Here is a 13,150-nt window from a genome sequence, read left to right on the forward strand (position 1 = left end):
AAAGGCTCAAGTATTAATGCTTGTTTTTCTGAAAAATTACAACCACAACAGTTGCTTTATTTCATTCCTCAAGTGGTTAAAGACCCACACTACACTTCAATGTAGTTCATTACAAACAATCCACAGACTGTGGAAATGGTATGACTAAGGAGCTCCTACCTGGTCTTACACTTGAGACTAGTTGGAGAGTAAAGTATGTGTGTAGTAGTGCCACCATTTCTAAAACGTTGCTCAAGAAATTATAATCACTTACATGAAACAGAGGGTAGGTTGTTAAGCATCGTTCAGTGGAGCAGTGGAACCCTATGTTTCCAACACTTCTAGAGTGAGCCACAAAAACAAGCAGCGGCAAGCTGACTAGTAGGTGCCCTTCTTTGACAAATTATACTTTAGCTACAACATGATGATGATTACACATGTTCCTGATGACTCTTAAGACGAATGACACAGAAGAAGGCATTGGCAGCACCACACTTCATCAATGACTGGCTCCATGGTTAGTTGCGGCACTAGCTTCCATTTGTAGTCCGTTATTCCTGTGTGGTGCAGTTCATATCAAGTGGGGTGTGGGATTCTTTGGCAACATGTGTAAATTCACTTGAGAGAAGCTGAGAGAATAAGAATAAGCAAGTGACAATTACAGAAATATTACTTTTATTTAATAAATAAATCAGGTTTAAAATAATTTCTTTTAGAACAAATGTTATGCAACAATTATTTATGTATATATTTACATATAGTATAAACAACAATAGAAATACATTACAAGACAAAGCCCTCATTCATTCTCCAACAATGGCAAATCAGCAGTAGCCTAAACTTTGGCTGAAATGGTACAATGAACAATTTAGGCACATAGTGATAAAATACCTTCTTTCATTTCATCTGCCACAGTACTCTTGAGAGACAAGTGTAGTACATTTGAACAGCTGCAGCTCAGAATATTTGCTTTGTTATCAACAGGTTGAAACAAATGTCCAATGGTTAATCAGCATTAATTAAAATACCACTTGGAGCAATGAAGCACACAAGAATTCACACCAAGCAGTGGAGTGACCATCCTGTTGCTATTTCTGAACAGGAGGTGGGGAGTTCTCCAACTGAAAACACACACACACACACACACACACGGCAATTATTGAAGAATGCTGCTTTTACAGCACAACTTTCTGTTACACAACAAATGTACTCTTAAGGAATATAGTCAAATCTCAGTACGGTCAGTTGGTGCTAGACTACCAGTAAAACATAAAACAAAAAAACATCTTAACAGCTAACCCAAGAAATAGAAGTAGTGTTGTACAAATCTCTTATAGCATTTCACAAATCAGAATGTTCGTTTGTATACTTTATAGTCTCCTCTCCCTTAAATCCTCTCTCACACACTAGACTGTTTGTAAAAGTAATGAAAATAATAGGGAATGAAAGGAAATTCTGATACTTCTCATGTTTGTAAACAGGAATGCAGAGAAAAACTAAAAACTTAACTACTGACAATAGCAGTTTCCAAAATATCACTAAGAGGTAAAACTAAATAATTGGTATACTCCACACTTCCAGTCTGTGAAAATATTTTTTGGAGAGGGTTGTGATATTGAACAAACTTCACTACTTTCACACATTTTGTTTAGTTTCTTTGTAATGTGAACTGAAGCAACAAATGTGAGTTCTTACATTTCATGTCTAAAAATAGGGCTATTAATATAAAAAAGTTTTATTTTTCATTGATATATCACACATTTATCTGTTACGACTGCTCTTGGATGCAATATTACATTAAATGGCAAGGTTTTGTATTTCTAGAAAAATTCCCAGAATAATAACAAAAAAAGACAATAAATATGCCTGAACTTACCAATACACATTCACTTTACACAGATATTGTGTAGCAAACAGAAGAAAAATAGCATTAATATCAGATGATGGACCCATTGCATTTGGACTTAATTACCCAACAGATATTTCAAATACAAATTCTGGTGCTGCACAGCAAAGAAAGTACCACAGTCCTCAAGAATCACTTGCAGTCCTTACTGTAGTGCCAACTAAAGCATCATGTGAATCAGACAAATCACTTGTGGTAACAAACCTTTTGAAGGACATGGGCAGATGGGAAATTTGAGCATAACATCAGTCAACTGTACTCTCTACAATCCATTATAACAGACAACGCTACAAATGGCTATTGCCTCCGAACCCAGGTGGGAGTCGTCGATGGAGCAGCTACTGTCCCAGGCTTATGAGTGCCGAGAGCTGGAAACTGGTTATCCAGGTGGTGTGCTGCCTTGTGCTGTCTTGCATCATCTGTGGCGATAACCTGTCCACACACACCACACACCTCCAGCGGTGGCATACGGGCACCTTTTCCACTTTCTGACTTCACTGAGGTATAGACTGTCCACAGTTCCTACAGAAGAGAAGTTCCAAACAGTGAATCACTTAAGAATTATATCTATGTACTATATACTAGAAAGAACACACAATAAGAAACTATATTAACCAGAAAGTGCTAAAACTTATTGTCTTACAAGTTGAAATTTCAGCTTTAATATAGTAAAATTAAAACAGGCATGAAATAACTCTTGAGACAATCAGACAAGCTAAGACATTCTTACAAGTGTTAAGAAATCCAAAGAGCTGAAACTTACGTAAATTGTTGGAAACAAATGTTTTTTCTTTGGTGTCACCATAAATAGTTTGCCATTTTCATGGCTGGCCTCTCATGCAACTATCATGGAATAAATAGTTTCGACAATCTGTGTTCCTGGCAACAAGGTGTATGTGAATTTCATTCATAACCAAGTAGACTTAATAATCTCTTAAAGGAATGATTTGAGTCAATATCCAATAGATTATGATACCAGAAATTATTTGCGAATTTCCATATCTACAATGAATTATCTGTTCAGAAACTGATGAATCACGATCACTATACCTGTATAGCACAATTTGTCATCACTTTACCTCTTTAGTTATATTTTGCCTGTGTTCAATATGGTGCCATTTTATTTTTGTTAATAAAAATTAATGTTTATGATTTTTTGTGCCGAACTAGCTGAATGGACCAGATGGTTTTTTTTTAGGATAATCACTATTTAATTTTGATAAGTTGACTGGTATGGCCCATCTACAATGATTGGAAGTTTATGGTTTTATTAATAGCGGTTATTTTCTCATCAACTGTAGTACACATTTCACTATAAAAATCTAGGGTATATAAAATTAAATGTGTAACATAGCTACCTAGTTCCATGCAAAAATTTTAGCTATCTGGTAAATGCAATGTGGTGACACACAGGTTACAGCAACATGTATGCAATGTGATTGTGAGACGAGCCCAGCCCAGCTCAGTGGAATCTGCACTGTGCACCAGTAATAGCCAGTGTGAGCAGTAATGTGCCACCACACCAGAACAAGAACCACATTATGAGCTACATGACAGGTGCTGGATATTAGTGCAGCAAATGCACCACAGAGCAGTATAATTAATCAAGAATTTTGAGGCAGATTCATCCTAAGTCCAGCAGCACTATCACTATGCCAGGGCTACAGTAGGTGATGGAACTGGGCATTGGCAGCTTCACCAATGGTTTTGAGACTGTGTCGCATCAGTTGCCTTTCGCACAAAGTCCACTGTATGGGAGTTAAGTGTCACAGCACTGCTGACTTGCCTTTCGCACCTGTCGCGGCCAGAGTCCTGCCAAGGAGGCAGCGGGTCATGTCTTGTGCACAGCAGTCTTCCCTCACCAACTTCGTGAATGTGAGCCAGGCCTGAATCACCTAAGCATGGGTGTTCAAAAGTGGAAAGCGTAGCAGAACAAGAAGGAGAGGACTGCTGAGTCATGGCCTTCGTCAACTGATGGGCTGCTGGGTTGCTGCCAGACAGGTGTCTGCACAGCAGGACTCTGATGCACTTCTTTGCACGGGGCAGAAGCCAGCCATCTGCTGGCCACTGCCGGCCCACAGTGCTGGAGTGGGGCATGTCCGTCTCACACTGACAAGGACAAGTTCTGTAACTGAAATATAATAAAGTATTTCTCTCAATTGCCAGTCTGTCACTGGGACCCACAAGTCTGGCACTCCACCTACAGAGAGTTGTCAGCAGATCTGATGTCACCAACAATGGACAGCAGAGATTGTACTACACCCCAGCAGTGTGATATCTGAACTGAAGCCAACAGAACCTTTGTTTAAGGGCAAGTGAAACTCTTTGTTTGTGCTCTTGTGACGATCGTGGGGTCAAGAGTTACGAGCCATCATAACTGCCAAGTTATTTTTGTGAGGCTGGAGGAACCTTGGATGTCACAAAGTGAAGGGAATTTTAAGGATCTGTGAAGGGAGCCTGTGCAATGTGCACAGTGAAATTTACTTGGGCACTCTGCCCATGGTGCCAAATCTGTGGCAGTAGTTTGTTTTATGCGTCGTCATTTTGGCCACATGGTTACGCAATATGGGGAGTTGACGATTAACTCATGACTAGACATAAGAAATAATTGTGGCAGTATTAACTAAAGCGTCTTCTGTTCTTTTTACTGTTGGGTGGCCATTATGGAATTCATGAGCATGAGTAAGCGTAATGCAATTGCAGAATCAGGCACACATCGATCAGGCAGCTATACAACCATTAGTGAATGAGGCAGCGCAGTTGAGAACAGACAAAACATTTGTGAACAAAAAGCTAGCAGAGAAGGATAAGGAGTTGTGGTTGTTGAAATGTCAGAGTCTAGAATTATATCTAGTAGTTGGAAACCTTGTTACTCCCTTTTCCAGTAGGTCATCTGATGTGTTATTTGAGGAGGGATCTTTTGTCATTGACTGAAATAGGGGGTTCACTGGATGAGTACTGCTGCAAAATAACAAAATTGTGCCTTTTAAGAAGTGAAATCCTTTGTACAATGCATGGAGCCACTAGACAAGGGGGACGCTTCTGAGCAGCGCAGTCAAGGATTGATGCAAAGATAAGAAGCAGAACAGTGTGCAGCTTTTTCCTGGGCAGTTAAGTATAACTGCTAACAGGCCCAATGAAGCCACACAGAATTTGGCACACAGGATAAGGAAATTTAATGTGTATATGTATGAATTAATGAAAAGTGATGAGGCAAACCAGGTGGTGTTACAGGAAGCTGAGCAAAGGGCACACTATGCTTTCCTGGCATGCTTAGCACCACAAATCTCTAGGATGACGCACACTGGTCCACCTAGGAATCTCCATGCACCAGTTAGGTTAGCAATGGAATTTGAGGAGATTGATGTTGCAACCAAAATAAAAGATCAATGAAAGTGATTGCTCTGGATATAAGATATTTTAATTTTGGGTGTATGGGGCATATCCAGAGGTAGTGCTGCCAACAACAGAACAATATGGGTGGTATGAACAATTGCCAGTATTATGGTAATATTAGCAGGGGTGGTGTGTGGGTGGCAATAAGCACCCATTCAACTAAAATTGGGACCCAAGAACTGCCATACAGCCTTCCTAGCAAAAAGAAATGCAGTAAATATGACTGAAGAAGCAGAACATGCCATAGCAGGTGTAATAGATGGTAAAAAGCATATGCTTCTGTTGGACATAGGAATGCATGTTTCAGTGGCCTTGAGAGATTTACTGGGTAGGACGCAATGAGACTCCCCATATTATAATTTGCGTGAGGTGGAGGATAATGATATATGGCCACTGGGCTTGGTAATGGTGAGTTTTCAATTGGAGGCAACCACATTGAGGCAGTGTGTAGAAGCATTGTCTCACGTAAGCGAGGGCTACAGCACGATCCTAGGGTTCGACTTTCTCCATCAGCATGGTGCCATAATTGACCTCCAACTGTGTGTGGTGGAACTTAGTGGGAAGACATCCCACCTATGGGAAGCTGTTGCCAAGGGTGACTGTCACGAGGAGCATCTGTTGAACAAGGAAATCCTGTTAAACCACGATCAATGACACTAAGGCTCGATCAAATGGCACTGAAAAGTTGCTGTGGATGAGTGTGGAGCCTGACTTAGCAGTTCGTACGTTGTGTATAGTGGAAACAGAGGGGGATAGTGATGTGTTGGATATGGCATGTTGTTTATTTAAGATAAAGTATTGGATGTGTACAGAAAAAGATGGCAGCAAGCTAACACCCATCATCGTGGACAATTTTGGCACTGAGGAGGCTGAGTTGTTAAAGGGAACATTAGTGGCAATGTTAGCAATCCCAGAAGAGGAAGATTGTTGCACAAAGGTGTAAGCTATGAAAAGGCACAGGATGCTGCTGAGACTGCATTGTATGAGAAAGTTAAGCATCTGAGGGGAAGAATACCAAGGTATCTGCAACTGATTTTAGAAGAGCATATAAATCAGTAGTAGCTGATGGCATAATAGAGGAGAGTAGTAGCCCATAGGCGGGAGGGAAGGGTGGTTGTACAAAGAAAGTCTACAAACAGTTCAAGTAAGGCTGCTGCAGCTACTGTCACTTACTGCAACAATAAGACAACAACATGTGCTTACTTCAGTCCACACATCACAGAAACCATTGAGATGCCTTTAATAGGTTCCACAATGAAACATTGTCTCGAAATTTGGTAGAAAATCTGAAGAAATTCTGGTCGTATGTAAAGTACACAAGCTGCAAGACACAGTCAATACCTTCGCTGTGCAGTGCCGATCGTACCGTTACCGACGACAGTGCCGCTAAAGCGGAGTTATTGAACACAGTTTTCCGAAATTCCTTCACCAGGGAAGACGAACGGAATATTCCAGAATTTGAAACACTAACAGCTGCTACCATGAGTTTCTTAGAAGTAGATACCTTAGGTGTTGCGAAGCAACTCAAATCGCTCAATACAGGCAAGTCTTCAGGTCCAGATTGTATACCGACTAGGTTCCTTTCAGATTACGCTGATACAATAGCTCGCTCGCTCACCAATAGATCTGTACCTACAGATTGGAAAATTGCGCAGGTCGCACCAGTGTTTAAGAAGGATAGTAGGAGTAATCCATTGAACTACATACCTATATCATTGATGTCGGTTTGCAGTAGGGTTTTGGAGCATATACTGTATTCAAACATTATTAATCACCTCGAAGGGAATGATCTATTGATACGTAATCAGCATGGTTTCAGAAAACATCGTTCTTGTGCAACGCAGCTAGCTCTTTATTCGCACGAAGTAATGGCCGCTATCGACAGGCGATCTCAGGTTGATTCCGTATTTCTGGATTTCCAGAAAGTTTTTGACACCGTTTCTCACAAGCAACTTCTAATCAAGCTGTGGGCCTATGGGGTATCGTCTCAGTTGTGCGACTGGATTTGTGATTTCCTGTCAGGAAGGTCGCAGTTCGTAGTAATAGACGGCAAATCATCGAGTAAAACTGAAGTGATATCAGGTGTTCCCCAGGGAAGCGTCCTGGGACCTCTGCTCTTCCTGATCTATATAATTGACCTGGGTGGCAATCTGAGCAGTTCTCTTCGGATGTTAGCAGATGATGCTGTAATTTACCGTCTAGTAACGTCATCAGAAGACCAGTATCAGCTGCAAAGTGATTTAGAAAAGATTGCTGTATGGTGTGGCAGGTGGCAGTTGACGCTAAATAACGAAAAGTGTGAGGTGATCCACATGAGTTCCAAAAGAAATCCGCTGGAATTCGATTACTCGATAAATAGTACAATTCTCAAGGCTGTCAATTCAACTAAGTACCTGGGTGTTAAAATTACGAACAACTTCAGTTGGAAAGACCACATAGATAATATTGTGGGGAAGGCGAGCCAAAGGTTGCGTTTCATTGGCAGGACACTTAGAAGATGCAACAAGTCCACTAAAGAGACAGCTTACACTACACTCGTTCGTCCTCTGTTAGAATATTGCTGCGCGGTGTGGGATCCTTACCAGGTGGGATTGATGGAGGACATCGAAAGGGTGCAAAAAAAGGGCAGCTCGTTTTGTATTATCACATAATAGGGAAGAGTGTGGCAGATATGATACGCGAGTTGGGATGGAAGTCATTAAAGCAAAGACGTTTTTCGTTGCGGCGAGATCTATCTACGAAATGTCAGTCACCAACTTTCTCTTCCGAATGCAAAAATATTTTGTTGAGCTCAACCTACATAGGTAGGAATGATCATCAAAATAAAATAGGAGAAATCAGAGCTCGAACAGAAAGGTTTAGGTGTTCGTTTTTCCCGTGTGCTGTTCAGGAGATGAATGGTAGAGAGATAGTATGATTGTGGTTCGATGAACCCTCTGCCAAGCACTTAAATGTGAATTGCAGAGTACTCATGTAGATGTTGATAATCGTGGGCAGTGTCGTTATTTCTAGATGACGGACTTGAGAAGTAGATACCATCATTTGGAGTTGATCCAGAGGATAGATCAAAGACTGTGTTTCCAGTACCTTGGGAACATTCTCAGTATAGAAGAATGTCATTCGTTTTGAAGAATGCACCAGCAACATTCTAGTGTTTCTTAGACTGAGTGCTGAAGGCATTAAAAACTTGCCACTGGATAGTGTATTTAGATGACCTAATATGAAGCGACAGAAATTGAAGGTTTTTGTGATGCCGATTATGTATCAGATCTCTATCAACAATAGCTGTATTTTAAGTTAGCTGGGTCGGTAATTTCACTGAATTCAAAACAGCAACAAACAATTGCTCTACTGACTACAGGAGCCAAATATATGACCCTATCAACAGCAGCACAACAAACAATATATCTTCAAGGATTACCCCATGAACTGAATGTCCAACACTGCGGGAAACCAATAAGTGTGTTCTGTTATTAAAGGGGTGCCACTCCACTTAGTCACAACAGCTCTGCATCACCCTAACAGAACACTGTGATATAAGGCACCAATATTTGTGAGCTAATCATCTGAGAAAGTTCAGCATCAAATAGATCAGAACCATCAAGCAGCCAGATGATTTCTTGATGAAGGCACTGCCTAAGATTAAATATCAATGGTGCTGCCAAGCTGTGGGACTTTCAAAGGGGGAACGTGTGGGGGTGATAGGAACAACTGTGTTTCTTCTTTGCTGACCCCTTGGTGTACATTAATGCTATTCTTTGCTGAGTTTTTCAATCTGCTGAAAGACTGTTGGGTCAATATATATGACATTTTCTGCTGTGTTACAACAAACAGCTGAATTGTTACTTAAATTGCCTATAATCTGACGCATAAAAGGTGAGCTGTTTAAACTGTCACATTTATTTCTTTGCAAGACAAGAAACATCTGTACTATTCTTTAATAATTAACAACATTGTTTAATCATACAAAGACTTCAAACAATGTTCCCCAATTCACAGATGTGTGTTTGCTGACCAGTGATTTCAAGACGACAGAAAGTTGTACACAGCTTCAATAACAGCTAAGACTCTTGGTAATATAACATAGGATCTTAAAATCAGTAATTGATGAAGCAGTATTAATTTGCTTCTCACAGATTTTTCTTCACATTAAGTACAAAATAAAAGGAACTTTCAAACAGTCTCTCAATTACTTCAAATTTAGTTTTCCTCAAACAATATTTAACTATAGGATTAAGGACCCCCCCCCCCCCCCCCCACACACACACACACAGAGAGAGAGAGAACACACACACACACACACACACACACACACACACACAGAGAGAGAGAGAGAGAGAACACACACACACACACACACACACACACACACACACACACACACACACACACACACACAGAGAGAGAGAGAGAGAGAGAGAGAGAGAGAGAGAGAGAGAGAATACAGTTTGCCTCTTCAATAACAGTTTGTTATACAGATAACTCAATAGCTAACAATGATGCCTGAACGACATATGGTGGACAAAATATAGAGATAATTTAAATCCGATGACCAATGTCAAAATTGAAATCTATCATTGGTTACAACTCCAGTTCTGACAAAGCTTGCTTAGGTTCTGTCTATAGTATAGCTCTATACTTCTGAAGACCAGTCCAAAGAATGCAAATGAAACCCTGCACAACCACTATTTTTGCTATCCATATATTTTTCACAATTACTATAGTAAAATATTACATTCAATGGGTTCATGAGCATGTGTTAAAATAGCAATAGGAAGCAAGGAAACAATGATATTAAATATCCATAATAAATATACATCTATATGTACAAAAGGCAATATCCTGACTGACTGACCATCACTGCCCAGCCCAAACTGCTAAGGATAGAAACTAATACTGTAGGCGTCATTTAAAAAGAGATTTTTCGAAATTCTAACCCTAAAGCGTGAAACAGGGGATAAAGGATTTTTCAAAAAATGTCACTATTAAGGCAATTTTGAAGCTAGAGCTACGAAAATTAGTATTTGCTTTCTCGATCAGAAAAAAAAAGTGTTTCAACATTTTTGGAAATTTAACCCTATGGGTGTAAAACAGTGGGTGAAAGTTTTTTTTAGAAAATAAATGATCACGAAAGAACTACTAAAGGATTTTTAAGGCTACATCTACAGTAACTGGTATTTGTCTTCAGTGAGAAATAAATAAAATGTGTGTTTCAGAATTTCTGGAAATTCAACCCACAAGGAAGTGCAACATGAAATGAAAATTTTTAAGAAAATATTCCTTTACATTAAACAAAATTTTGGACGTAAATTTATGAAAAATGGTATTTCACTATTCAGTTACATGTAAGAAATATTTGTTAGGGGATTAAAGTTGCTATGGAAGTATCTCCACAACAACACAGAAGGCATGAGTAATAAGAACTTTTGACTCCAGTTACCAGAATGACTTTTTAGTCAGAAGTACATTCGATGAAGACCATGCTTATACGGACTTAATTAGCGTGAAAAGCTTCTAATATGTGAACAACATAAGGATTTCATAAAAATATTTAAAAAACCTCTGCAGACTAAACAGCCTACATGAGCAAAGCAGCGGACACAAAGCTACTCAAGTAGAAAAGTTGAAAAATTTTCTTTTACGACAAGACTTCTTGGCTGCCAAAACTTAAAAAATATTTAGAAACAGCTTCACATTCTTCTTCTTGTTCTAACAATTTCATAGCAATCTTAGAAAAATGAAAAGATGCTTCACTGGATGGTCCTTTTTCAGTCCAGTCGTTGACACAGGCAATGACTTCATCATCCGTCAGTACTTTATAGATTGTGTCATCAACATCACATTCCTGAAAGCCTGAAGAATATTCTTAAATCAGCCCAGTCAGTCCTGGTACAAATCTTCAGGCATAGAAACTCATTTGATGGCAGGTGCTTATTCAAAACTTATGTTATAGCAGCACCTTCAATAATAGCTCAAGCATATGCAGCTGTATATGAGCACAACATAAATTCAAGTTGATATGCACTTAATGAATATTTTAACTTTCTTTTTCCCCATTCAAAGCCATATGCAACAACACCAACCTGTAATAATGTTTAAAGCTTTTGACAACTGCCTCGTCATTGACTGAAGAACTTGAATGATATTGGGAGGAGAAAAAACAACTTTAAACTTTCCATTCTCTGTTTCCAGTGAAATGTTTGAGGAATGACTTGCGGAAGTATGAATCAGCAACAACAAAAATCCAGATTTCCCACATGTAAGCTAGAGCTTTTGACTTCAGGAACAAATACAGTGTCATACCAGTCTAAAAAAACTACATCCATTCACAAATTATTTTGGGTTATGTAAGTGATGGGCAAGTTAGCTATTCCCATATAGCACTGCAAATTTTTAGACATACATATGATTAGCTCGTCCATTTCATGAAATATTTCTGCACACCATATCTATATTGCACAATAGACTTGCCTTAAAACCAGATGCTAACATTTCGTTTGGAAACACAGTCTTTGATCTATCCTCTGGATCAACTCCAAATGATGGTATCTAATCCTCTTCATTCTCTACCAGTAACAAGCTGTGTTGTTAGAATTTTAGAGTAATTTAACAGATCTATCAATTATTGTTTTCAAACACTTTTTCAAACATTCAGCTGCTTTACCGTCAGCAGCTACTGTCTCAACCTGGATGTCCAGTTTACTGATTCCAAATCTAAATTTGAAATACTTAACCCAGACACTAATCGCTTTAAAATCAGCATTACCTTATAGTTTGTTAAGAGACTTTAACAAATCAAATGCTGCTTATTGGTTACATTTCGCTACGTACTTGCACAAACCATATGTAAGCTGCAGTGTTAAAACCTTGTTTTCTGACTTTTCCGCATAAGCTTCAATATTCACTGTCCAGTAAACTCACAAATTTTGTGATGGTATCAACGTTTTCTTTATCTTTTCTTTTATTTTTCTGTTCAATAGTGTTGCACACTCAGCTTCAAATTCAGGAGCTATGCTTGATCCAATGGCACTATTCAACTGGTCTATTATTTCAACTTTATTTATAGAAAACAAAGAGAACAACAGAGTTACATTTAGTTACCATTCCCAATGACATAAAAACTACGCTACTGACAATGTGACGTTTATAAAGCAAGTGCTGCACCTGCTTAGTCATAAATATGGAATTTTCTACTAAAAATGCAGTTTGTTAACAAATGTTTCAGTTTATTGATATTTATTTAATCAATCCTGTACTTCAGTAAAGTGTTGAGACTGAGGACACTCCCAGAAGTGTCAGAGGTGGGCATCTTATAAACAAGGTTAGCGCATGGTGGATAAATATTTAGGACAGATTCCACTTCAACAGTTTGTTTATTCTTTCAAAAACTTATGGATGGCATAAAACAGCATTCCAGTATGCAATGAAAAAATTCTTTAGTGTACACCAACAAACAAACGACATTGATCCATTTAAACTAGTTCAAATTAGTGTACACACATTTAATATATCATTACAAGTGTTTGTTTTTATCTGTAAGAAGTAACCCTCTCAAGCAACCTTTCTTGGAACTCTGAATTCTGGCTCAGTAAGTGACATGTTATTCACCACCTGCAAACCTTCATGGCATGGAGACATTTGTTTATGATCTTCAGAGGAAACAAGTGATCCAATTCCAAGGGTATACAGAATGCTTTCCAAGAGTATGCAGAATGCTTTACTGGGTACACCACATACGCTACTCAGTACTTCTTACACTACAAAACATGTTTTCTTCATCTGAATCAAACAATGTAAAATCCAGGATGGAATACCAACCACTGAAAATGGTAGATTGCTATTCACTACATAAAGGAGGGTTCAGTCACA

General features: G+C 38.9%; 1 protein-coding gene across 1 annotated transcript in view; it reads right to left on the reverse strand.

Moving 5' to 3' along the window:
- Positions 1-631: 631 nt before the first annotated feature.
- Positions 632-13,150, reverse strand: part of LOC126162458 (E3 ubiquitin-protein ligase ZNF598) — a 67,673-nt gene continuing 55,154 nt past the window's right edge. Inside the window, exon 7 of the mRNA XM_049918984.1 lies at positions 632-2,407. Coding sequence (XP_049774941.1) covers positions 2,183-2,407 — 225 coding nt within the window. The 3' untranslated portion in view covers positions 632-2,182. The remainder of the gene's footprint in view (positions 2,408-13,150) is intronic.

The sequence above is a fragment of the Schistocerca cancellata genome, chromosome 2 (assembly GCF_023864275.1).
Source record: "Schistocerca cancellata isolate TAMUIC-IGC-003103 chromosome 2, iqSchCanc2.1, whole genome shotgun sequence".
Classification (NCBI taxonomy): domain Eukaryota; kingdom Metazoa; phylum Arthropoda; class Insecta; order Orthoptera; family Acrididae; genus Schistocerca; species Schistocerca cancellata.